Raw genomic sequence first — 19,617 nt, 5'->3', positions numbered from 1 at the left:
CAGAGTTGGTAAGCTTTTAACGATTAGTTATCATGTGATAACAAATTGGTTTGGAGGTTCAACGTGAAATCCAAGGCACGAATGTTGGACAACGCTAATCCTCTAATTGCTAGCTGGAATTGAGAGTTCTAGATCTCGGGATTCGAGATCACTGTTTCTTGAGTTCGCTTTTAATCCAGACAATCAGATGAGCAAAAGATAAAACCAAGCAAAATAAATGTGGAAAATACTTGCTGTAAAGGCGTTATAAATTTTAACAAATAAGCCGGATTAGACTCCTACTAGGAGCCGAAAGAACAAACAAGAAAATGCTATTTATAGCTTTGGCCTTCGAAAACACTTACAAATAATAATTAATGGCGATTAGTCCGCGTATCTACGTGAATCCTTGGGATTTCCACAACGAAATAGGATCACTATGAGGTACCTAGCTTCAACTAGAGGTAATGGGATTAGTATTGGCTTTAGCAATTTCGCTGGTGTACGGAAACGAAGTTAAGGCAAACATTATTTTGTAGTGAAATATGAGAAGAACAGTTTAATTAACTTTTGAGCACTTTTGGAATTAGACTTTTAAAAAATTACATATCTATTCATCATTATCATATCGACCCATTGCCAGTCCACTACAGGGCATGATTCTCCTCCCACAATTAGAAGGGATTAAAGCAGTAGTCCACCACGCTGGCGCAGTGCTAATTTGTGGACTCCGCACACCTTTAAGAACACTCTCAGGCATGCAGGTCCTTCACCGTTGAAGCAAGTGATAATATAATATTTTAATTACTTAAAACGCACATAACTTAGAAAAGATATAATAGCGAATTCGAACTCGGCCCCCCGAAAGTGAAGTCGAAATTTTTTTTTCTGTGGAAGTCCATGGGCAAAAAATGGTATTTGACGATCCATGCAGAATTCTAGTGTATGCAAACCGTCCGTTTAGAAATAATTTTCTAAAGGAATGTAATTATGAGAAGTTTTTCTTTTACTTTAAATATAATTCGGGAGGAATATATACCCCACCTTTTTAAAATCTAATTTAAAAGTGTTAGATTTTAGGATTCACGTATTACCGTTGGCTATTTTTACTGAAATCTAATAACTTTTCATACAACAAAATTTAAAGGAAACTTAAACAGGCTCCATTTCATATATTTAAATAAATAGATATAATACGACAATACACACATCGCCATCTAGCCCCAAAGTAAGCGTAGCTTGTGTTTCGGCTACTAAGATGACTAATGAATATTTTTATGAATAATATAAATAAATACTTATAATATACACATATAAACCCCCAGACACTGAAAAACATCCATGTTCATCAGACAAAGATTTTCCAGTTGTGGGAATCGAATCTACGGCCTTGGACTCCGAGAGCAGGGTCCGCTGCCCACTGCGCCAATCGGCCGTCGTACTTAAGTAAAGATAATATGACAAAAATATTTGAAGACACAGCTCATCACCACAACGGACAGACACTGGCTGTCCAGGCAAGAAATGTCCAATCACATCAAGACTCGTGTCTGTAAATTGGCTGAAAAAAAGTGAAAACGTAACTCTACCCAAGCAACAGACGCCAATAACGGTTTTTTTTTACTGTTTGTCGGTATGGCCAGCGTTGCAGCACGCTATATTTTAACACTGATGCAAGCCAACCACGCCTGTTTACTTTGTATGACCTACTCTTCTCCAACTGAAGTGAACTAACTAAAATTGCAAATGAGTATTCGATACATCGTCATCAATATCCTATAACAGTTCATAGGGGTTAGTGATTGCACTAGACGATGGTAGAAGGCTTTATTTTGATCTGCTGTCACCACTCACCACACCGTAGTCGTCTCTAGTGGTGCTGGATATAGGTCTCCAGACGGAATTTCAACTCTTTGGACTTGTATTGCGTCTCTTGAACCGGAGTAGGTTTCGGTGAACTAGCTATACCCATGGTTCTTTCCTACCTACCTATCTATGGTATACCTACTGGGAATTTCTTAACAGAAAAACTAAGAAACCTACCAATTCTTAAACCGATCGCACATAGGACCTTAGCATAGCATGCTAAGTACTAAACCAACAATATACTGCAGTTATTACTAAGTAGTTTTGTAGAAAGAATTATAGAGTGCCCTTCCTAGTGAATCTGTATTAAATAACTTTCCACATACAAGTTTTATCAGTTGGCCTGCAGTGCGATGGAATGAACGATTCGAACTATTGTACAGAAATATTCTTCATTTCGCTTTCATCCGTTCCGGTAAAACATTTCTTTGAAAAACAATGAGAGCGTTCAACGATCGATGAATCTCCAATTCAGTATTTTTATTGTACGTAAAGAATATTTTCTCATACTGATTGTAGTCGAAGCTATACACAATTCAACACAATAGATTATGTGGCCTGATGTTAATAAAGTCAAAGTATCTATAGGAGCTTGCATTGACCTTGTTAACAAAACATCTGTTACGGCTTATGTATAAATACGGTAAAGGTTTTTATAGCGATAAACTACTGATTGGATAAATGAACAGTTTCCCTGACCGATTTCGGCCTCGGTGGTCAATCTCCAGAGAGATTTAAGTTTTAACTACGCGGAAGATATTATAGTGCACAATTGTGCACGCAAACACATGTGAACTCACTATTCTCTCACTCTCATAGTCCGTTCGGACAGCAGCTCTCCGTGGCAGGCGATTCACACCTGTGAATCGCCGCCAATTTCCAAACTCCAGGCTAAGAATTCCTGGTTGAAAAACCTAATACCATTAATTGGTCGGATCTGGGGAAGGACCTCGTGAACTGAAGTCGAACATGCTCACCACTAGAACAACGAGGCAGTTGGACAATAAATTATTAAAGAAAGATCATATATAAAAAAAAAGTAAAGTGGCTCAGGGTCTCTAAAGCTAGACACCCATTAACCGTCTTCATCATAGCTATATGAACATATCATCATCATCACATCAACCGATAGACGTCCACTGCTGGACATAGGTCTTTTGTAGGGAGTTCCAAGTTCCACGATTCTGAGCCGCTTGGATCCAACGGCTACCTGCGACGCGCTTAATGTCGTCTGTCCACCTCGTTGGGGGTCGACCAACGCTGCGCTTACCAGTACGGGGCTGCCATTCCAGCACCTTGGGACCCCAACGTCCATCCTTTCTCCGAACTATGTGCCCGGCCCATTGCCACTTAAGCTTCGCGACTCGTTGAGCTATGTCGGTAACTTTGGTTCTTCTACGAATCTCCACATTTCTGATTCGATCGCGTAGAGATACTCCGAGCATAGCTCTCTCCATCGCCCGCTGAGTGACTCTAAGCCTTCTTATGAGGCCCATAGTTAACGACCATGTTTCAGAGCCATAGGTCATCACTGGCAACACGCACTGTTCGAAGACTTTCGTCTTCAGGCACTGAGGGATTTCTGACGAAAAGATGGCACGGAGTTTCCCGAACGCTGCCCATCCGAGTTGGATTCGGCGGTTCACCTCCTTCTCGAAATTGGACCTACCTAACTGGATCGTGTGTCCTAGGTATACGTATTCGTCAACAATTTCGAGTGCAGTGTTCTCAACGATTACTGGTTGAAGCGGAACATGAGCATTAGACATAATCTTCGTCTTGCTCATGTTCATTCGTAGGCCAACCTGTTGAGAAGCTCTGCTGAGGCCATCGAGCATCGTATTTAGGTCTCCCAGAGTCTCTGCCATTATGACTACATCGTCGGCAAACCGAAGTTGAGTGATGTACTCGCCGTTAATGTTGATGCCAAGTCCGTTCCATTCCAGAAGCTTAAAGACGTCCTCCAACGCAGCGGTAAATAGTTTCGGGGAGATAACATCTCCCTGTCGCACGCCTCGCTGCAATTGGATTGGTCTCGTAGTCTGATCCTGTATACGAACTGACATAGTGGCGTTTTTGTACAAACACTGCAACACTTGGATATACCGGTAGTCAATTCGGCATCTCTGCAGTGACCTAAACACAGCCCAAGTTTCCACCGAATCAAAGGCTTTTTCATAGTCCACAAACGCTAAGCAAAGTGGCCGGTTATACTCTTCAGTCTTCTGTATAACCTGCCGCAGCGTATGAATGTGGTCTATGGTACTAAAGCCCTTACGGAAACCGGCTTGTTCGGGAGGCTGGAAGTCATCAAACCTACGAGCGAGACGATTCGTAATGACTCTCGAAAACAGCTTGTAGATATGACTCAGCAGCGAGATGGGTCTGTAATTCTTCAACAAGGTATTATCACCTTTTTTGAAGAACAGAACCACCACACTCCTGTGCCATGCCTCTGGCGTTGTGCCTTGGTGAATAACGGAATCAAACAATCGCTGAAGGACTTTCAGTATCGGTTTTCCACCTGCCTTCAGGAGTTCTGCCGTTATTCCGTCATCACCCGGCGCCTTGCCATTTTTAAGCTGCTTGAGAGCCACACTAATCTCGTATAGGCTGACGTCTGGGATATCTTCGGTATAATGTCGAGTTAATTTGGTTATATGAACATAAGTAAACAAATATTAATTATTTTGTTGACATCTTGTTCAAAACAACAAAGAGCTGACTGACGGATTCATCAATACCAAACCAACCAAGCCAACCGCCGAATCTAAAAATAAATAGCGTTTATGACATAAGAGTCACATGTTATAAAATTATTCAAAGGGCAATTACTAAGGCAAGGCCCAACCGCGAGCTTATCGGCGCGGCGCGGCGTGCAAACTTTCGCAAATCGAGCGACAAATGACAAGCGCACGTTCCAGCAAGCATCTTTTCATAGGTAGCATGCAAGACGCAAACTTGGGACGCCACTACCAGTCGGAAATAATATGGTGACTCGCTTGAAAACAGATTTTTTTTCGCATTTTTCGTATAGGGCCACTGGAACATGATTGTCATGGACTGTATAACGATCATTATCAAATAAAGCCCGAACCCGATGGCAGACATGCGAGCGGACAGACGAATAGCGGCTTCCTACTAAGAAGGTCCCTTTGACACCCTTCGGGTACGCAAAAGGATATTTTATTACAATATGCATTACAAATATCTATACTTATAATAAAATGATGAACATGATTGGAGATAGAGCACAGATCTCCTCAGCGTACGGCAACAAACCCCTCACTTAAGGCTTAACAAAACTGAATACATAAGTGTTGCCAAATTTATGAGGACTTCACTAGGACTGAAAAAAAAGGTCTTGGTTAATCTTTAGCATACGAATCAACTAAAAATGCGATTTCGATTTTTCCTTTAAAAATTAAAAAAAAAAAAAAAAATTATTTATTTCGTTTCGTACAGCAAAATAATACATTGAAATTGGGGTCATCCTAGTAAGTTACTAGTATTACTACTAGCACTTGTGGCAGGCGGCCCCGCTCTTCCATAACATAATATACAAATTGAAATAAATAAGTAGATCAAAGTTATATAAATCAAAATTAAGTATAATTTAAAGTTATAAGGTTAACCAAAGATAATTACAACATGTGTGTCTACTTGAGACTTTAGATTACTATACTTTGTTAGTGATAGCAGCTGAGACTGGTGGATACAAAAATCTCTTGCAAGCATCTAAAGTCGGGTACTTATCCATTTACTGAAAATTGGGTCAACAACGCTTGACCAAACATTTGACGGCCGACTGGCGCAGTGGGCGCGACCCTGCTTTCTGAGTCCAAGGCCGTGGGTTCGATTCCCACAAGTGGAAAATTTTTGTGTGATGAACATGAATGTTGTTCAGAATCTGGGTGTTTATCTGTATATTATAAGTATTTATTTTTATTATATTCATCAAAATATTCATCAGCTATCTTAGTACCCATAACACAAGCTACGCTTACTCTGGTGCTAGATGGCGATGTGTCTATTGTCGTAGTATATTTATTTTATTGCTTACCAGGCGCTATCAAATAATATGTAGTACTGCTATTAAGCCACACATAATTTGCAGCCGTAGTAAGTTAGCCGATACGGGAGTAGACTTCTGGAAGGGCATTCGCGATTGGTAATGTTTACGTGATTGAAAGTTTCAAATGGGTGGCTATATTTTATATCCGTACTACTTAATATTATAGGTCTGTATATTTATCACTACCATTACGATTGAAAATATCTTTACGTTAGGTATCTTTGTATTTATTGATGAAGGATGTTGACTGTGTAACAGTACCCCGCGTCCCGTAATTTGTGCGAGCAATGCCGCAAGGCAACGCTAATATTGCATAAAGTATTACAAGTATTACTTATTGTTTACTTATTACATCCAATAACATTAAATGATGTACCTATCTAAAAAGTATAATATAGATATTATGCTTTTTATTTTATTAAAAATAAAATTAACTGTTTGCTCTGAGGTATCGGCTAGAAGCAGGCGTTACTTTGCGGAAATCCACGATATATCATGAAAATTAAGCCTAATTTGCTCTACTCCACGAAAAGCAGGAGAATCTGTATGGTGTAATTTATAACATAAATTAACACTAATATTATACATTTTAAAGTTTGAATGGAGGTTTATTACTCAATCACGCCAGAACGGCTGAACGGATCTGGATGTAATGTTGCAGAGCTAGATTATAGTCTGGAATAGCTACTAAAGTATACTTTTATAAAAGCATTCACGCAATAAAACTTCTAAGCAAAGAAGTCACGGACCACAACTAGTAATAAGTTTAGCAGTCAAGATTACAAACTTTTTTGGTTTATCAAAAAAAATGTATGCAAATTCCACTCGTATTCAAAGACGTAAAGAAATAAGTAGCCATAATGGCCGGCCGTCACTAATGTGTGAAGGACATTTGCGGCGAGACGAATACGTAACTCATTCATATGGTTATTTTCAATGCAGCTATTATAAAGAACATGTTCATTAAAGCTTTATTTATCTTGAATAAAATAATTCATAATATGCGCATAATATAGCGCATTGGGCAGAAACTCGACTTCCCTTTCGGGTGGCCGAGTCGAATCCCAGCACGCACCTCTAACTTTTCTAAGTTATGTGTGTTTCAAGTAATTAAAATATCACTTGCTTCAACGGTGAAGAAAAACATCGTGAGGAAACCATTTTGCATGCCTGAGAGTTCTACATAAAGTTCTCAAAGGTGTGTGCAGTACACCAATCCACACTAGGCCAGCGTGGTGAACTACGGCCTTAACCCCATCTCATTGTGGGAGGAGACCCGTGCTCTGTAGTGGGCTGGTAATGGGTTGATGTGATGATGATGCTGATGATGTTTCCGCTATGTTTGCATTTTTTAACCAGTTTTCAATAGAGGATTATATCTACTATCAATTCAATGATGTGCTTTTTGAAACGAGCAATTATCTTTTAAGTCTTATACAGAAATAGCCAGAGCTCCTTAACGAACTACCTACTTTACTTGCTAATATTCACTTCCAAGAATTAGTAGCATGAAGTCAGAAGTAGGTTAAGTATTTATCCTATTACTAGCTGACCCGCGCAACCGAATCGGTTCGCTTGCACCAAATCGGTTATAACAGTTGTTTCATGTGCCTTGCGACTTGCTGTTATCTGTGAAGAGTTATGTCCTTTATCTCTTACAAAATTTATCAGATCTTACAAATTTATTTATTTTAATGTGCAAAATCTTTTTTTTTATTACTTTCTATTTCTAAAATTAAAGAAGAATTAATAACGGAAATGTTGATGGAACAACGTCTTCCTTTTTTGGAAGGACTTTTTGTATTTTTTAGATGGATACAATTTATTTCACACGATTTTGTTAGTATGCAATGGCAGTTTTATTGTTTAAGCTTCTTTCATAATTTCTTCCAAAATAAACCTTGTTAAAGGTAATCTAGATCTTAAATGGTAGCGGGATTATTGATTGTTAAAAGTTTATTAATTTTTAACCTTTCTTTTAGTTTCTAAAAAAATCAATATAAATATAGTACGTACGACGGACATATTTTATTTGCGGTAATATGTATAAGTTATGAGCTTTCACTCCACCTAACTAGGTATCTGCAACGTGTCTCATACATGCCGTTATCGTAAGACGATGACATTCATTAGACTACCCTAGCAAAAAACTAATTTATCAAATTTAAACTAACTTGTGTTATTTTTAGATAATTAAAAATACTTCTTGTTACGGCCTATGTCATGTCCGATGTTTTAATAATTAGATAATCTTAATGAAGAATAGATATGGCAGATTTTCTATACTTATACAAAAATTGGCGCTTTACTATACTATGCCTTATCTGGTAGGAAGACCTGAAGAGTATTACGATTTGGTCCTTAAATAAATAAATTTACTACGACAGTACACATCGCTATCTTACCTGTATAGGCGGCGAATGCCTAATTTTTTTCCCAAGGATACCCTAGCTGTTTAGCGTAGAACGGCAGCCAATATTCTTAGCACCGTACCATGCGAACATGACTTATAAATGTATGTGTAGTTATTATTTTGGCTGACATTTAACTAATTTATTGGCTTTATCGTAACATTTTTCCTGCTGGAAATACCTACATAAGTTTAGACGCCGCTGGCACATATCTGACCCATAAAAACACATCACAAGAACTAGAAATTGTTAATTTATTTTGTAAATATTCCATAATTATAGACTTAGACTTTAGATACTTAAATCACTTTAGCCTTGTTCTAGACGCAGACTACAAAAGGTCTTTCGGCAATTTGTGCTCAGGAGGAAAGCTTATAGCTGAGCCAGCCGGCTGGCAGAAACTAGGTCCGTAGCTGGGCAGCAATTCGGCTAATACCAGAACTACTGATTGGTTATCTAAATTAAACTGTCTTATCAAGAGACATATTGCTGATTCGACTTCATTAATTTCGCAAATCAATATTAGAGTGTAAGCGATATGTATGCTAGTATTTTAGGTATGACCTTATTATTACGCTAATCAATAATGAGTGTAAGCGATATGTTTGCTAGTATTTTAGGTATGACACTATTATTACGCTAATCAATAATGAGTGTAAGCGATATGTTTGCTAGTATTTTAGGTATGACACTATTATTACGCAAATCAATAATGAGTGTAAGCGATATGTTTGCTAGTATTTTAGGTATGACACTATTATTACGCAAATCAATAATAAGTGTAAGTGATATGTATGCTAGTATTTTAGGTATGACACTATTATTACGCAAATCAATAATAAGTGTAAGTGATATGTATGCTAGTATTTTAGGTATGACACTATTATTACGCAAATCAATAATGAGTGTAAGCGATATGTATGCTAGTATTTTAGGTATGACACTATTATTACGCAAATCAATAATAAGTGTAAGTGATATGTATGCTAGTATTTTAGGTATGACACTATTATTACGCAAATCAATAATGAGTGCAAGCGATATGTATGCTAGTATTTTAGGTATGACACTATTATTACGCAAATCAATAATAAGTGTAAGTGATATGTATGCTAGTATTTTAGGTATGACACTATTATTACGCAAATCAATAATGAGTGTAAGCGATATGTATGCTAGTATTTTAGGTATGACACTATTATTACGCAAATCAATAATAAGTGTAAGTGATATGTATGCTAGTATTTTAGGTATGACACTATTATTACGCAAATCAATAATGAGTGCAAGCGATATGTATGCTAGTATTTTAGGTATGACACTATTATTACGCAAATCAATAATAAGTGTAAGTGATATGTATGCTAGTATTTTAGGTATGACACTATTATTACGCAAATCAATAATAAGTGTAAGTGATATGTATGCTAGTATTTTAGGTATGACACTATTATTACGCAAATCAATAATAAGTGTAAGCAATATGTATGCTAGTATTTTAGGTATGACACTATTATTACGCAAATCAATAATAAGTGTAAGTGATATGTATGCTAGTATTTTAGGTATGACACTATTATTACGCAAATCAATAATAAGTGTAAGTGATATGTATGCTAGTATTTTAGGTATGACACTATTATTACGCAAATCAATAATAAGTGTAAGCAATATGTATGCTAGTATTTTAGGTATGTAACAACAATACGTAAAAAGGCACATTGCGGTATCTTTGACAAAACAATAACTTACCATGACAAGTGGTCGGTCGACGGAACGTCGCTTTTGAAAAACCGTAGACAAGGAGTTCCGGCTCATGTTAGCCGTAGCGGCGGAGGCCAACATTTTGACCAAACTTTCAGAACTTTAACACAGTCAAAATACCTTTAAATGCGTTCTTTCACTTTTTCACTAACTCAGTAACGAACACATCTACTCGTGATTAAATATAAAGATGATATTTAATGTATTATTGCTTATTTTCGCAATGCAGCTGTATGTTTTACCGAACGTGTTTTCGAATTTTGACCCGGTGTTATTGGTGGCTCGCAAATACATAGTATGAGCCATTGTTCGTACACAAACTTTCTTCGCAAATGAGTCACATACACTGGCTGGAAGTTTAGGCAACTGTGTTCAGACGGACACTAAAAGAATTATAGCGATCGTCTCATATAAAATTAGATTAGACGATGGACGGATAAAAGCGTCACCGCGCTATTTACCGGAGTCGCCGCTTGTTTTGGGGCTACGTAAATCTTGATATTGATTGCTTGTTTGTTTGGAAACGTTTTACTAGCCCCTGACCCAAAAGAAGCGTTGTCTGTCTGATGCGAATTTTTTTTTTATTCGATACAGTCTTTGATCGCTATGGTTTTAAGATTACTATCAGCTCTTTTCTTTTGTATAAAACTGAATGAAACGCTTCGACCCGACAACGCGTTCCGTGGGCGCCCAGAATTGGGACGTTAATAGGATAATAAAAAAAACTAATGAAAACTTCTACAGTTTCCTTAGTTTTTTGGTTCTTTCGTAAAACTCGGAAGTAGGTACTTTGAAATCCAAGAATATTTGTAAACGTTGCAATTTTTATAAGTTTTAGAAGAAACGGCATTAAACATGTGACATATGAAATACGTTGTCTACGTTCTTAATAAAATGTGGCACGAGATTTGAGGTCATAAAACCAGAAAATTATTTTTTTACAGCAGCATTATCTCGATTATTTACAGCGTCAACTCACACTGACATCATGGCTATAAAAATTAACTATAATTATAAAGCATTAAGTCACCGGTTGAGAGTTGGGTACAGTCGACGGGATATAATCAGTATTAATATTTTTCGTTCGATAAGAAGCGAGTGCTTCTTCTAATTGCACGCCTCATAAGCGAAGCGTTGAGGTTGTGCTCTACTCTCGACATTTCAAAAAAAGCAGTTTTCTCGAAACTAAAATTGATTTTTTGTTATTTATATTGCACTTACAGGTTAATTTGAGTACACTAATATCAAGTCAAATAATTTGTCAGGCACATAAAATACATTTCAATAACAATTTTTTTGTTTAACATAGTAAATAATAACATTAAACATAATCTTTTCTGGACGTCCGTGTATGGACGGGTGTATGTGGCATCAAAATTGGTCGAAAAAATGATCGTATCGGAATTTTTTTTAATTATCTAAAGTAACACATAATTTCTTAGTTAATATGAGCGTTCAATTCACTGTCGTTAAATTTCCATGTAATTATTCTAGCTAATATTAATTGTAACTTTCAATGTGCAATCATTATGACATTCCCGTGTCTTGTTTACAAAAAATGAATAATAATTAATATGAAAAAAAAAATTGTAATGAGCATTGAAAGTTTCAGTTAAAAAAAATTCAATTTTATTGTGAAAAAAATGAGATTATGAGGCGTGCACTTTTGGATTTTCCAAATTTTTCAAGCTGCGATCTAATTTACGGTTCACGATATTTAAATCAAGTGATTCAGTAAGTTAATTGCAGCGCTGGAATAGAATGGATTGTGTTGACATCATTATTTTAGCAATTTAAAGATCATTACTTTATACTAAGGCAGAGAACTTCAGTTTACACTAGCTCAGTGCGGATTGTTGGACTCCGCACACCATGGAGAACTCTGAGGCATGTAGGTTTAGGCACCTTAATATATTTTCCTTCACTGTTAAAGCATGTGATATTCAAATTGCTTAAAACGCACGTAACTAAGAAAAGTTCCCCGACAGCGAAGTCGAAGTCTATAATCGCTTCACCACCAGCTGATTGAGTGACTTTGAGAGTGAGTGATGAATGACTTTTTTTACATTATGTATTTAAAAAAGGCTTTATGACACGCGCGGAACTATCATTCACTCGTCACAATTAATATGACATTACAAAATGCAGCTCGGGCTACGTGTGGTACGACATCTTTTCAGCACTTGCATCAAAATTTTATTTTCATTATTTAGTTTACACTAAAACTATGATTGAAAAAACAGATCATCTTTACGAATACTTACATGTTTTTATTATTTTTAAAAACATAATTTGAACAAAAATGCAATGGGAATACTTTTTACATATTCACATAAAAAGAAAAATATACACTATAGGTACTGGCACCACGACGCTGTGTGAATTATTCCAGTGGCATTCGCACTGTAAGATTTGGATTGCTATTGGACTGGAATGGTATTGGAATAATGTAAGTCCGTTTTGTATTGAATTGCGCTACTCTGGAAGGGACATATATATATATATCGATTTAATAAACTCAAACCAACCACTTACTCTGTCTGTGAGTAACTGCCTCATCGGTCGAGTCGTTAGCATGTTCGACTACGGATCATGAGCTCGTTCGAAAGTTCGATACCCACATCAAGGCAAAGTTTGTTAGCTTTTGTGGTTTTTGTTATGAATTTGTCAACGTCAGCCAGAAATAAGGTACTTCCAGAGAGCATGTTAAGCTATCCGTCCTGGTTATCATCGCTTGTGATAATAATAGGAAACAATAAAATTCATTTATTTCAAGTAGGCCCAGTTTATAAGCAGTTTTGAAACGTCAAGTATAATAGCCCGCCACGCCGCATTGGAGTAAAGTTTAATCTCTTAAATAAATGAAAAGAGGTTGTGGTCAGCAGCGGGGTTCTAAAAGATGTTAGGATTGCACCCAATTCTCACCGGTCGAGAGTTGGGTGCAGTCGACAGGATATACCTGGTGAGTATGATTTTTTACGATAAAAAGTTAGGTAACTGCGATCTTTTTTCCGGCGTGTGAAGTCTACCAATCTGCACTTGGCCAGCTTGATGGATTACGTCTCTTCCTTCTAAGAGGATAGACGTTCTCTGTAGTTGGTCGGTAATGGGTTCATAGTGAAGAAACGATCAATAGAGGAATTTAAGGCTTTGTAGCCTATGCGAGAAAGAACCTACTAACGTTAAAAATTAGTTAAGCTAGTACGAATTTGGTGACTGGATGGGTATGCTAGTTTGGAGGTGTTAATTGGATCGATTTCCGTGCCTCGTATTACAGTCCGATCTTGGCGTTATAACATTAACATCTGCTGGTTGTTATTAAATGTAAACTAACGTTTTTATCATTATTCAATCTATCTGTAATCTGTTGATAAGTTGTTATTAATTCTTGAAAATTTTATGGATATTTTTGGACAATAACAACCTTTGCTAGGTCTCTCAATCAAACTCAGTAAATTCTCCGTAATCTATAGATTGATTGATTTGATTTATTGAAATGACGAGATTGAATATAGAAAATGGACATAAGTGTCTACACACACCGACTCAGTTTGCAGTTGTATCTGCATATTGACTGCAAAATAACGGAGGACTAATGCAGTTAAATTATACAACGTGCAGTAGGTATATAGAAATTCACACAAACTACATGCGGACTGCGCAGTCGGTTTACAATTTTCACATATTACGCCAAACGTAAAAAAACTGCTTTGTACGCCTTAATATTTCAGCAGAAGTGCAGCAATAAAAAAATCTCACATACCTTCGAAAAGATAGAGCTGGCATCGTGCGTGCCAGGTTGATCGAACTGTGTCCCTAACCCCTAAAGTCAGAAGTAACCACTAGGTTTTCACTGCTATTCATTTCAATGCCTATTCATAAATAAACATTCATCTATTTGCGAATCCGGACCACGCATTTGAGTGTTAATCTCATTATATCCAGTTCCAAAATATCGGAAAAATTACTCGCATACACCTCCCACGTGGAAGAGAAAGCAAATATATCACGTCATTGCCAATATTATTAAATAACAGCATGTATATTAATATTGTATAACTGTATAAAATAAATATAACTGAACACGACGCAATCGTTTAAACGACCAATTCTTGTGTATAATAGGTTGGGGGAAAAGTCTTTTCACATTATAGTATGTATGAACTTGTAATAAAATCTCTTATAATATTTGTATCTGGCTGGTTTTGGTATCATTAAAAGTTTAAATTTTAAAGAAGAAAATTCCAAATTCAAATTAGGATGTGCGATTTTTATTCTTTATGAGCTGTAAACACCAGGCAGGACCATCGATTCTGAACTCTACTGCGAACTGCGATGAGATTAAAGCAAGAAGTTGAGAGAAAGCGGCAGGAATTAATCAACAGAAGGGGTGTATTTTATCATAAAAACGCCATCTTTAGCCACTCAGCAAAAATCAAGAGAGTTTGGCTGGGAGGTGTTAATGCATCCGTCGTATAATCCTGACCTTGCACCTTCAGATTTCCACCTGTTTCGGTCCCTTCAGAATTCTTTAGGCAGTGTCAGGTTAACATCAAGGGGGAACAGTCATAACTACTTGTCGCGGTTTTTAGATCAGAAGCCCCAGATTTTCTATAGCAATGGGATTATGTCCCTAACTACAAGATGGAAAAAAGTTATCAAACAAAATGGTATCTACACACTCTAGTTTAATGTAAATAAACAATATTAAAAAATGTTTTGAATTTCCTTAAAAAATGCGATGAAACTTTTTCCTCAACCTAATATGTAACTATAATATATACCTATCGAATATCAATCTAAACTAATCGTTGTAAATAGGTTTCATTTTTAGAAAACTTTCGTTTTATCCGTGTTTTCACCTGATACAAAACCATTAGAATAAGTACATATCAATTAAAATTTGTAAGTTGATTATTTTTTTAAGAACAAACCTATATATAAAGTTTATTATTATTATTCGCATTTATTGTTATTTTGCGAATTCTCTACATCTAAATTTGAATCATACATCGAACTTAGTATACCTACCTGATAAACATTCAAAGTATGTTTAACCCAGTGCCTCAGTAGCTCGAAGATGAGCAAAAATCGAAAAGCCATAGATTAATCATTAAACTCTCACACACAATAGCTTGGTTAAAATCATTAAGTTTAACCACCTATAAAAATTTCATTGTTTCTTTATCTGGTAGTTAGTAAAATTTGCCCTGGCATCATCATTATTAATCCATAACCGGCCCACTACGGCCCAGAGGCTTTCCCGAAAGTTAGAAGGGTCGTAGTAGACGCTGGTTAAGTACGGATTCATCCGTATCAGATGATAACAAATTTTAGGTAACATACACCAAAGAAATCCACTAAATTCCGTTTGTACCGTTCAACGGACAATTTTACTGGCTTCGCGGAAGATCATCGCTAGGTCCCAAAATATATAGCATTAATATTTAATACCAACGCTTCATAATATCCGTTCCTTTGGTGCAACATGTCTCTTTTTCTGTTGGTAGTGGATGTTATCAAACATGACTGCTGAGTATATAGTCTACTTAAAACATGTTCAGTATAAACAAACTGGAAGACAAATACATGAACACAAGATAAGTTTAAAATAGTCGACTTCACACGAGGCAAAGCATTCTTCACCCGAAAACTAAACAGAGCGTAAATTTTCCAAACGGGGTTCAGTTCAAACGTTTCGTATCTCTCCAATAAAGTGGCGAATTTGACTTTTTGTATCGAAGTATTAGGACTTATTGACACAATTCCATGGAGTACTAAAATATAATTGAAGAGCAAGCGCGCCAATGAGTTTATATGACAAAACAAGTTTTATTAGTAGATAGTAGATCTTTTCGAGACGGAACTCGTTCGCGGATGTACTACCGGCATGCCTCTATATCCTGCAAAGCAACATTGCTGTCGCCAAGTAGCATTGCTGTGTTCCGGTCTGAAAGGCGTTGTTACACACCTACATCTCTAATTGATAGACACAGGGCGGCACTTTGCAGGGCGTGTCCCTCACATACCCTGCGAATTATTGCTCTGTTTATAGGCGATGGGTTTTCGATTACCACGTGGTGATGTCCACGTCGTTGGGGGCCGACCAACGCTACGTTTACCGTTGCGGCGTGGACACTCCAGCATCTTAGGAGCATCGTCCAACGTCCATTTGTACTCCGAGTTATGTGCCCCGCCCATTGCCACTTCGGCGTCGCGGTCGCTGAGCTGTCGGCAACTCTAGTTCAATAAAATAAAATACCTATCAATATTTGGCCCAAGCCGGGAGTCAAACTGAGGAAGTGATCTGTAGTTGAACGTAATAACCACGAGACTAAAATGGCAAGAAGTCAGTCCTTTTTATCAAAATCTATAAATGAATCCTTTGGTTTATATAACCCATCTACCTATGGATTCTACATATGGATTGGTATGTTATGTTACATAAACAAACAATCTGACGTCTGAGGCTAGGTACTATTTGATTGCTAGAAATGGGGCGCGTTAATTGGCAATTTTCATTAACCCAATGTTACGCACATCATTCGCACCACGTGACGCGCCCTCAAACAACCCTTGGCAGAACAAACTGGACGAATTAGCTCTGGTCTATTTATGGAATCTTTTGACAGACTTGATTAATTGGAATAACCGTGCAAGAGACAATAAACACAAACACCCAAACTGTGAAGATAAACATTTGCCGTGTGGGGAAGGCAGATCAGAATATATTTCTCACTGTACCTCCTCTTCCCGGTGTCATATAAGGCTACTAAGGAAACAAGCCAATTGAAGAATAAGGCACCTAATGACAGTTGCTTGAAATCAATTTGATCCACCAGTAGGTACATAAGATACATTGTTTAAGTTGTAAAACATTGAGGTTGGAAAAGAGCTATTGTTGAGTTTTTCGGTTGCGTCTTCTCATAGAACCTGCCTCTCAGATAGGTTTTGGGGGTTTCAATATTTTAGTACGGAGCGTTGTTCACCAACTGCCATGACATTTCATCGGCCGGCATCAATACCAGTAGATATTATTTGGAAAAAATCTTAAGAGTGTTACAGTAAATTTAAAAAATGGGTTAGTAATTAAACTTTCGATAACCATAAATTCATATTTGCCAGATTTTATAAAATTGATTAGGATTTTTACAAATACGCTAATAATTATTATTTAATTAATAGACAGTTTTCAAGAAACAATTAAAATTATATTTGATTAAAAACCAATGTTCATGACATTCAGTTGGTGGGTATTTCGATATAAATACGACTGCATTATCGATACACTCCAGTCCTATATGGACTCGAACGATGCAAAGATACTTCCCGGTGTCTTGGTCGTTTATCACACGTTTCAAAGATAACAGCTATTAAAGTGATACTGATATCTGCAGTGAATGTCCACCCCTGCATCACTCTATAAAACTCTTCTGATGGTTGTCCGCTAAGGAATTCCAAACAACATTTTTGTATTTTTTATTTTTAATTTTTTTATTTTTGTTTACATGTCAACGTTTTTCGACGATAGTGAAAAGATATTATGTTACTCATTGCTGAGCTAAAGAAATGGTGCCAATTCTGTTGTTCAAAAATATCTAAAGTAAATTGACAGGTCTAAAACAGTTTTGTCTTATTCACAATTTTTCCTGTGGAAAAGGTTAGATTAAATATTAATGTATTCAGAATGAGCATAATTGTCGATGTATAGTCTAATAACTGCAATACAGTTCTTACCTTTAAAAAGCTTGCAGTTTACACACATAATGTACCTACGTGCAGTCTTAAGAAGAAGCTGACGAGACGCCGGCTTTAAAGACATGAGCCGGCGGCCGCTTTAAAGGCGCGCAAACTATTTGAGTGAACGCAACGTAACAGTTATATTGTATCAAAATGTTATCGATTAGGAAACTCATCTCTACAGCATCAATTCTATTTCGATACATCGTAAAGCAATACGTTTGTAGCAGGAAAATAACCAACACAACGCCCAAGCCACATGAAATCAATCTGTTTAGCGGTCGAACTTGGAAGCGCTAAACCATATAGCAAAATATACATATATGACACACCTATATTCTAGTTTAGCTGTTGAAAAAAATCGTTCCCGACAGGTCTTAATTGAATAGACGTTGTAACTTTGAAAAGGCGTTGCTTTACATTAAAAATATTTTTTATTGGTACAACTTATTATATTATTTTACGCAATATTTAAGTTGTCATTATTGTTTCATATTCCTAGGAACAACAGGTGAAAGGTGTCGAAAATCAAGAAAAAACGTTCATTTTATAATAACTAACCTAGCAAATGTTAGCCCAGTGGGTACGAGCTCGACTTCACTTTCGAGGAGCCGAGTTCGAATCCAAGCACGCACCTCTTACTTTTTTAAATTATGGGCGTTTTAAGTGATTAAAATATCACTTGCAACGGTGTAGGAAAACATCGTGAGGAAACCTACATGAACCTTACAAATCAACGTAAACGCGTATTAAATTATATTCTTCCTCGTTAAAAAAAATCCCAAAACCTTGGAGTAGTAAAACTTACTCGTATTAAGACTTTATTGCAGGATTATAATACTTGCTTGTTGTCATTGTGTAAATTCGTTATCATTTAAATCTGAAAAATTGCTTTGCGAGAACAAATACCTACATGCTAACTTTGTAAAAACAGAAGATACGACACTAAGAGACACCGGCTGTCGTATGCAAATAAAAAAGTGACATAACGTCGGAGTCTTCTATTCAGTTGATAGCGACTAAGACACCTCTTTAGACGGCTGAGTGGCGCAGTAGGCAACGACCCTGCTTTCTGAGTCCAAGGTCGTGTTTTTGATTCCCACAACTGGAAAATGTTTGTGTGATGAACATGAATGTTTTTCAGTGTCTGGGTGTTTATCTGTATATTATAAGTGTTTATGTGTATTATATTCATAAAAAAATATTTATCAGCTATCTTAGTACCCATAACACAAGCTACGCTTAATTTGGGGCTAGATGGCGATGTGTGTATTGTCGTACTATATTTATTTATTTATTTGCATTGTTTGAGTCGCACACATGACATGTATAGAAAATGCACCCGTATTTATATCAAAATATAATTTTTATTATTTCTTGAAAACTATCAATGAATTCAATACGAATTTTAGGATCAGTCTTTAAAATAATAATCAAAATAAAATATTTGGCACAGATCAAATTATAGTACCCAATCCAGAATTTATTTATATACTACGACTATACACACATCGCCATCTAGCCCCAATAAAGCGTAGCTTGTGTTATGGATACACAGATAGCTTAATATTATTTTATAAATACTTATAATATACAGATAAACACCCAGACACTGAAAAGCATTCATGTTAATCACAAAAACATTCTCCAGTAGTGGGAATCGAACCCACGACCTTGGACACAGAGAGCAGGGTCGCTGCCTACTACGGCGACCGGCTGTCAAATGTTTAAATGTTTGTAATCACAAAATCAATGGTTTGTAATGAGCTGTTTTTACGTAGC

General features: G+C 36.7%; 1 protein-coding gene across 2 annotated transcripts in view; it reads right to left on the bottom strand.

Annotated features, from left to right (window-relative positions):
- The window catches only part of LOC120632089 (serine/threonine-protein phosphatase 2A 56 kDa regulatory subunit gamma isoform-like), a 73,657-nt gene that overhangs the window by 50,387 nt on the left and 3,653 nt on the right, over positions 1-19,617 (bottom strand). The window contains exon 1 of one of the 2 annotated variants that reach the window (XM_039901877.1): positions 10,084-10,176. The exons of the other annotated variant lie outside the window; for it this stretch is intronic. Coding sequence (XP_039757811.1) covers positions 10,084-10,176 — 93 coding nt within the window. Of the gene's footprint in view, positions 1-10,083; positions 10,177-19,617 lie in introns of those variants that run through there. 2 annotated transcript variants of the gene reach the window in all.

The sequence above is a fragment of the Pararge aegeria genome, chromosome 19 (assembly GCF_905163445.1).
Source record: "Pararge aegeria chromosome 19, ilParAegt1.1, whole genome shotgun sequence".
Classification (NCBI taxonomy): Eukaryota; Metazoa; Arthropoda; class Insecta; order Lepidoptera; family Nymphalidae; genus Pararge; species Pararge aegeria.
Note: the sequence above shows the minus strand (reverse complement) of the source record. Positions and strands in the feature narration are given on the sequence as shown.